Genomic DNA, 8,153 nt, shown 5'->3' on the forward strand with positions numbered 1-8,153 from the left:
ATCAAACACGCGAGAAAGTCACGCCATTTATTCGAAATTTCGATCGGAACAATTTCTCGCGTCTTTCGTACAAATAAGGACAAAAACGTGTGCGGCAATTATTCGCCAACGCAACGCGGAAATTCAACCGGAGACGCCACGTGAGGACGTCGACTTTATCGTCCGACACTTTAACTATTTTCCGACGAACAGTTCGAAAAAATACCATTTTACCGATATATCCAAAATTTTATTTTATGCCGAATGACTAATGTTTACTCACATATGTCTATATGTATTTCCTTCACACTGTTTTATACATATATACTGTACTTTTCGTATCGATACGTAATTTATATCGAAATATATTTACTCACATCGCACACTGTTTTACACACATCGTACTTAACTTTTTAAATCAACAAACGTAATTTATACCGAGCAACTAATATTTTTTCACATATATTCGTTACAGTATTCATAACGATTTCACGCAATGTTTTCAGTTCTCGTTCAAAATAAAATAATACGAGACAGAGTATAAAAGAAGAGAAAAGAAGAGAATTAAATAACATACAAAAAATAGAGAAAATGATCACTTGTCAATACCTGATACGGGAGCAGCGAGAAACGCTTGATTGGTGGCGACGAGTAATGAAACCAGCACAAACAAGGACCACGCGAGGACGATCATCCTGGATCGTAGTGATCACTGAGAAGTACCGATAACGGCTCGATCAGTTTGCCAAACTCTGGACCGCCCCGGGCTTCCACTACGGTTATGTTTTCGCGCACCTGACCGGTATGCACGCGCGTATGTACCCGTAATTATTCGGTTGGTTCGCCAACGGTTGATGTTTTTCTCTTTTTTATGTATGTATAGACGTTTACATAAATATATACAATATATACATCTGTACGTGTGTTTATATATATGTATATATATTTATATATCGGTATCGTACGTGTGTCAGAAGTCTTAATTCAGTGTCGTTAGCTCTCGAACACGTTTCTCTCGATGAACCGGGCCGTCGCGCTCAGACTCGGCTTTGCCGACTTCTCCGACCAGTTAGCCAGCAGTGAACTGCTCGTGTTCCTGCCTTGGGCATCGTAATATACATAAAGTCGCCAGATAAGCCGCGGCTGACACCCCACCACGAGCCGCCCCGTCGTGGGACGACCCGTCTCGCTCGCTCGCTCACTCCCGATGGAACAGCTTGAAGTCCTCTTCTCCTCGAAGCGGCCCCGCACCGCGCTGCACGGTGGGACAAATCCTAGATATTTTCCGAAAAAAAAAAAAAAAAAAAAAAAACGGAATATATATCTAGTAATAAAAATAAATAAAAAATTGAGTGAAAATACGGTGTACTCTTTTTTTCATCGATATAACTGTACGAAGAGTAAAGAAGAAAAAACAGCTTTATTGAGAAGATTAAATTTTAATATTTTAGTCCACTAAAAAGAGAACAACATTTGATGGATTTAACCGTATTTCTTATGAAATAAAGTTTATACTCTGCTTAGACATTACGAGAAAGAATGGTTAATAGAATATTAATTATTTTGCAGAAACTGCACTCCGTGCTTTGTTCCAATATAGAGCGAACGTTTCCTGTTATTAATCAATACACCACATTTTTATGCAGACGTTTTGTGCATTATAACTATTGTGATTTAATAGTTTAAATTGTCGCAAAATGAAAAATCACAAAAAATGAGTTTTCCTCGGTGTACAAATACTTTTTATAACGATTGTATGCTTGGTTGTTAAGAAATTGTTAACGTAACAAAAACCCCAAATTTAATGATTCTAACTATGTTTTTCGGCATTTCCAAAAAAAGTCTTGTTTTTTTTTGTTGATTTTGAAAAATATGCGAAATTGTCCAGAAAATAGTTTTTCTCCGTATAATTGCTAAATATCCACGCTCAATTGCTATCCTGAAAAGAATTAACAAAATCGTGTACGCTTGTATAGAAATATTCAGAAACCAAGATTAGCAAGTAGCGAGAAAGCTATCGATGATTAGTAACAATTTATTACAATATTAAATCGAGACAAAGCAGGAAATAAAGTTTTTAGAAACCTCAGGAAATACGGATCTCGCAAAATGGACAGAAAAAGCACGAATGAAAATTTTTTTAGTTTCCTCGAGATAATTCACAATTTGTTCATGAGAACATTCGGTAAATTGGTATAACAAGTTGGAACAATAGCCTGTAGGCATATTCCCAGTAGTTCGTGCTTTAGAGTTACATAAATACATTTGCTCGTAGATTATTAAATGCTTTAGTTAATCAGATCATTGGGATGTTTCTTACTCAGTCCCCTCGGGACAAATGTAAAATATAAGTTGTTTGCTAGTAGATTTAAGCGGTTTTCTAATTCCTTTTCGTCGGCATAAATGCACAACATAAGTTGTTTGTTAGTAGGCTTAGACGATTTTCTAATTCCTTTGTGTATCTCACAGCAAAAACCGTTATTGTACTATCGACTGATTCTATTCTAAGATCCTAGTTTTTAATATACCAAAGAGCATTAACCAGCGTAGGGAGGATTATTGATTATAAAGCTCCTATTTTTTTAATGTTGTTCATGCTAACTGTACACCGGAGTTCGATTCCGTAGATCCGGATATTTTTAATGATGATCTTGTATAACAAAAGTTAATTCTTTGAGTTCAATTTTAAATTCCTTCTCGTCAAATAGTTCATGTTTCTTCTTTTTATTTTAGTCTGCTGTATTTTCCTCTGGGTGTGGTGTTTTCACGTTAATTTCCTATCTACGTAGATGCCTAGATATTTTACAACTGCAGCTTGTTACTCAGAGATACAGTACCAGATATTTGCTCCTTTAATGCAAAGGTAATGCGTCTGGATTTTTCCTCGTTTAGTTTTATTTTCCGTTTTAAGAACCAAGTTTGCAAACTTACTATGGATTGCTGCAGAAACTGAGAGGCAGTGTTAACGTTATCGTGCATATAAAGTGCCATATAAAGTACAGATCCTAAGAACACCAGCATTTATTGAGTATTGATTGGAGTAACTGTCCCGAAATTTGGCTATGATTTTTTTATTTGATATGTAAGATTTAGTGAGATAGTAATATGGAGCTGGAAAATTGATTGCTATTTTAAACGGTAATGTTTTCTCGATATCTAGGAATATAACTGAACAGTATAACTTTTTTTCAAAGCATGTAATGATAGTATCAACAATTCTATACACTTATTGAATTATAGGATGTTTATTACGAAATCCAAACTGGTGATTAGATAATAATTGATTTCAGTTTACTTAGTACTCTTCTCGCTGGTATTTTCTATATAATTAATAGCAACGGAATTGGCCTATATGAGGTCGTATAAATGCAAATCTTACCCGGGCTTTTGCAAATATTTTGATCGCAGTACTGCATTAAAGATATTTGTTTTCAGCCTTATAGAGGGCTTATCTAGAAGGATTTTTATTGATTTATTTATTATGTTTATTTTTTTGTTTTATACTTGTTTGTTCGACCAGTCGCGGGGAAACGCGATCACGAGGAAACGCATCAACAGGAGTCGTAAATTCCCGTTACGATTAGAATAATCGACACCACGAACTGTTCGATCCCCGTATTTCGATTAGGACAATAGGGGTGGTTGTTTTTGTAGAACACTGCGGTTGACAGGTTATACTATATATTTTCAACAACAATTTACACTTTATATAATGTATAACTCTGATGTGTATCTAAGATGTGTATCTGAGGTGTATCGCTGAGATATGTATCGAAGATGTGTATCAGAGAGGTGACTGCTCCATAGGTGAGAAGATGCGTTCTCGTAGCATTACTGAAGAAAGCTCGGGGTGGCCTTGTTCATGGGAAAAACCAGCTTTCCTGTTAGGGAAATATTCGCTTGCTTCGTAATTAATACGAACGCATAATAAACCTAAGGACTGTTCCAGGGACCATCCATAAACCGATAACACTTACAGGAATAATGATTCCTTCAAGGTTAATAGGTTAGTTATTTTTTCAACTAGCAATAATCGCATCTCGGTAGAACCTCATTGGTTACGATATCGCCACTGCGCAAAGCTTAATAGAAGTTAGTTATGAATATCAAGACAAAAGGTAAACTAAAAGCCTAGGTTTATGGTGGATCCTTAGGTTTATTGGGAATCTGAATAGCGGTGCAGACCCTTGGCGGCCAGGCAACTAGAGACGTCGCGCGGGCCATTTCACGCAACGTAACATACTTATGCTTTTATTGTATGTTTGATATAATTCTTTTTGCTTCTTTAAACGTAGCACTTTTATTGGGCTTATATTTGCAGTAGCACTTATATTTTCTTTTATTGGACCTGAGTTTCGTAAGGTGTGATCTAACATTGTGTTGAATTGTTCCATTTGTTCGTTATGTATGTTTATAAGGATTTCTGAGTTTTTAGCAGATAGTTTTCGTATGAGTGTTAACGTCAGTTACTTATGTGTATGATGTTGTAATAGCTTCATTATCAAATTGAAGGATTATCTTCGTATTGGGGGACCTGTGACTAATAGAGTATAGCACACATATATAGCGACTTTTATCAAAGCTGACGAGAGTTTCTGGTGCAATTACTTTCCTAGCTAGCAGAGTGATTACGTGACAATTAAAAGATTTAATATTATCGATGTGACGTCTTATTGAACGATTAGTGATAAACATTTCACCTTATCAGCGTGACCTTTTTATTACACAATCAGTGATCGGGTGATTTTTGGCACACTTAACGCGAGTCGGTATTTTATTGCAATAATTTTTGGTGTGGCCGAAAGACTGACATTTGGCGCATTAATCTAGCTGCTACAAAAAAAACTATCGTATTTACTAGCCTGATCAATTGGAAATATTTTTGTTCTTTCCTTATGACGAGTTCATCCACAAAAAGTTGGAGTTGTCTTTTTTTGTTACTTATTGAATCATACTATTTATAATCGTTTATTTGGCGAATTTTATAGTTTAACTGTCCGGTGAAACTATAGAAAAGTTACTTCCTTTCCGATCCCGATGACTTTTGGATATGTAGAAATATGTATGTTGTAAAAATCAACATTGTAATTGTATAGTTTATTTTTACTCGAGCGTGGTTACCAAGATGTTTCCAAACAATGATCGATGCTCTCATGCATCTGAATTTTGTCTATAATTATACACCCTTATCAGCGTACGTGTTAGTTTGGTTGCCAACCGCCTATCTTTCGTTTATAATGTATACATGTAAACGGAATTTGGGCTCTCTTAAAGCTCTTTGCACAACTATATGTGCGTGGTTGTAAAAAGTGCTGTGCACAATTAAAAATGAATACATCGATGATATTTTTATATTTATTTTATTATATACATTTTTAATTGAATTACATATAACAGACATTTCTTACAGTTTCTCATATACAGTTGCGCAAGGAGCTTTTCTTAGACTCACCCTCGTTGTATATATAAGCTGAAAATAAGTGTCAGTTTTCGATCAGGTCATCCTATTCAATTTCTGACAATTAATACGGTCGCTTATGCTGCCATATGCGCGCAATTATAAGTACAACGTACTGTAGTGATATTAATAGAATTTTTCTACTATCTGGTGAACTATGACCGACAGTTATATCATGTACAGAAAAAAAGTGTTTCACAATATTATGATCTATAACTTATTCAGAAATGATCGCAATCAGAAAAGAAGCATTTTTCCTACAGTTTTATCTATAATAATAATAATATATCTATAATAATTGATAATACGATCAATAAGCCAAAAAGTTTCGTTTTCTACATGACAAATACGTACAAAAGTGCATAAGGTTAAGATCTCGATTGATTTTCATAAAAATAAACGCTTCTAAGAATTATTATATGCTTCCATAGTTTTTACCATGTAAAAAACAAAGACTTTTGCGTTTTTTGGTCTATATCATATTAGTACTGAAAAGTGCAAAATACCAGTGGCAGGAGAAATTTAAAGGGTTCACCGGAGGATCGTCCCAGCACCACCATTTTCTGAAGATAAAGAAACAAATTCTGTTCTATTCATCAAATGTTACTACATCTCATAAATGCCAGAAAACAAGTTTTTTATTCAGTTCATTATTTAAATGAATGCGTCCAATATGCCACCCCCCTCCCCTTAATATATTTCCTCTACTTTTCTTCGTCTCACTCACTGTTTCTGTCTGTCATGCACGATTTCTATCTTTCATACACTCTCTTGCTCTTTCGAGTTTTTTATATCTTGCAATTTATAATCATGTGTGAACTATCGTTATATGCCAGAGAATTCTTCACTGCTCAGACTCTACAGTAGAGTAGAAGTAAGGTGTACTGAGTGTCTGTGATAATAGTGTCTGCTGGCTGTAGATGTCGCTGTTGGGATACTGCTGTATTTTCTTCCTATTTAAGAATTATGGAAAATCGGACTACGGGCGCCGGGATTGGAGCCCGGGTCCCGAACATTCGTAACCTAAGGTTTTAACTACCACGCTGCCGTCGTCTGGTAGCAGTTAGTATCGAGTGGCAGTATTTGTGTTGTCGAGTGCCGCCACAGAAGTTTTAAAGTCTTTCAGATACTACAGATGTGATTATACTGTCTTCATTTGTTTGGTGCTTTTTGGATAATAATACGTATTTACGTTAGGTTCTTTGACAGCTTATATTTGATCGAAGTAAAGAAAATCGAGATTTCCGAATATTATAGATATAATTTTATTGTTTTAGTACTTTTATAGCTTTGTGTGAGGCTAACGATGACGATCGGAGAAATCTTTGATTACTTATATTCATCCCAGACAAAAAACTTTGAGAGTTTACATTCCAATAAGTCTAGATCTATGACTTTCAATTTACTGGTGTTTTGGTCGTCGATAATTGTGGCAAGCTGTCTCCTCCAATGTTTCAGCTGGACCTGGTCATACTTGATTCAGGTAGAAGAATTTGACATTTTTAGATATCACAAATGTTCTACCGTTTTTGAGTATTTGGATTGAAAAGTTGCAAAATTTACAGATACTGGAAGCGTGGCCTCGCATTTTCGGTTCTTTGGATATCGATAATGATGTTGACGAAGAACATTATTACCAAAGTTCTTCACCTCAAGCTCAAACCTAACTCGTTGTCAGGTATTAGTTTGTAAGATTCTTGTAAGCATGATTTTATGATTTTAGTTCGTTCAATGTCCAATGATAACGATGTCAGTGGACATTAAATTTTTGAATAAATATTCGTCATATCGTATTCGTCATTTAATATTCGCATAAGAGTTCACAATTAGTTTTAATTTCACAGTTTTAATTTCCATACTTCAATTTAAATAATGATTCCTGCACATGTTAAATTGGAAATTGACCGCACATGGCACATAGAAATACGTGATACAGAAAAACATACATAGACAATTTAAACTTAAAAGTAATTAATGTTTTTATATAATTGTAATTTTATAAGATTTTAATGTGTACATAAATACTATAGTTGATTATAATTAAAGCGATATAATGAAAATGTTAAGCATTTGGTACCTGTGATAACGAGCTATGCAAATGTAATGCGTTAAATATCTCAAAGCATGTAATAGATATTAACACAAACTTTGAATATACAATTAGAAATAACATGTGGAATACAGCCACCAATGTTAGACAATATAAATACGCAATAAACATGTATATAGCGAATAAAATAACTTCTCTATAATAACGTACGATATCCTAAAGTACCCTTTCTTACTGAATATTTCCTTTGCAGGTAGTTGCTTTCTCTATTTTTTGATCTCTAATCTGGCCTTTTTCTAAGTAAGAGCGATCGTTACTTAACAGTTTTAAGCGCTTCATTAGTCAAACTTTATAATTTACGTTCGAAAGTGTAACCGAGATCGATTGCAACTTTCTTTTAATACCTATACGAAAATAATGAATCTAATAACGAAAAAGATAAAGAATATTATTGTCTGGTATGCACGGAATCCTACAGCAAAATGAAACCAGACGAAGAAATTGGTGTAATGTAGCGAGTGTAAGAATTGAGCACATAAAAAATGTACCTATCAAGATGTTTTTTTATATTTGTCACAATTGCGATTCTGGATGATCGGTTACAAATTTTACTTTTGTTCTACTTATTATTATAATTTAAGTCAATAAATATCTTAATTTGATAAA

The 8,153-nt window shown here is 34.4% G+C and overlaps 1 protein-coding gene, 1 long non-coding RNA gene and 1 other non-coding gene across 9 annotated transcripts in view; 1 reads left to right on the forward strand and 2 right to left on the reverse strand.

The window, feature by feature from the left end:
* The window catches only part of LOC122566329, a 33,429-nt gene extending 32,707 nt beyond the window's left edge, over window positions 1-722 (reverse strand). For both annotated transcript variants that reach the window (XM_043723434.1, XM_043723433.1), the window contains exon 1: window positions 589-722. In XM_043723434.1, coding sequence (XP_043579369.1) covers window positions 589-673 — 85 coding nt within the window. In that variant the 5' untranslated portion in view covers window positions 674-722. The remainder of the gene's footprint in view (window positions 1-588) is intronic.
* The window catches only part of LOC122566330, a 29,654-nt gene extending 21,501 nt beyond the window's left edge, over window positions 1-8,153 (forward strand). For 5 of the 6 annotated variants that reach the window (XR_006316466.1, XR_006316464.1, XR_006316468.1 and 2 more), the window contains 4 exons: window positions 486-6,634; window positions 6,715-6,920; window positions 7,003-7,115; window positions 7,741-8,153. This is a non-coding gene — a long non-coding RNA (uncharacterized LOC122566330). The remainder of the gene's footprint in view (window positions 1-485; window positions 6,635-6,714; window positions 6,921-7,002; window positions 7,116-7,740) is intronic. The other variant, XR_006316465.1, reaches the window with a different exon arrangement.
* Window positions 3,923-4,063, reverse strand: LOC122566408. Its single transcript, XR_006316511.1, has one exon. It is a non-coding gene; the product is annotated as a U4 spliceosomal RNA (small nuclear RNA).

Source organism: Bombus pyrosoma, linkage group LG3 (genome assembly GCF_014825855.1).
Source record: "Bombus pyrosoma isolate SC7728 linkage group LG3, ASM1482585v1, whole genome shotgun sequence".
NCBI classification, from domain to species: Eukaryota; Metazoa; Arthropoda; class Insecta; order Hymenoptera; family Apidae; genus Bombus; species Bombus pyrosoma.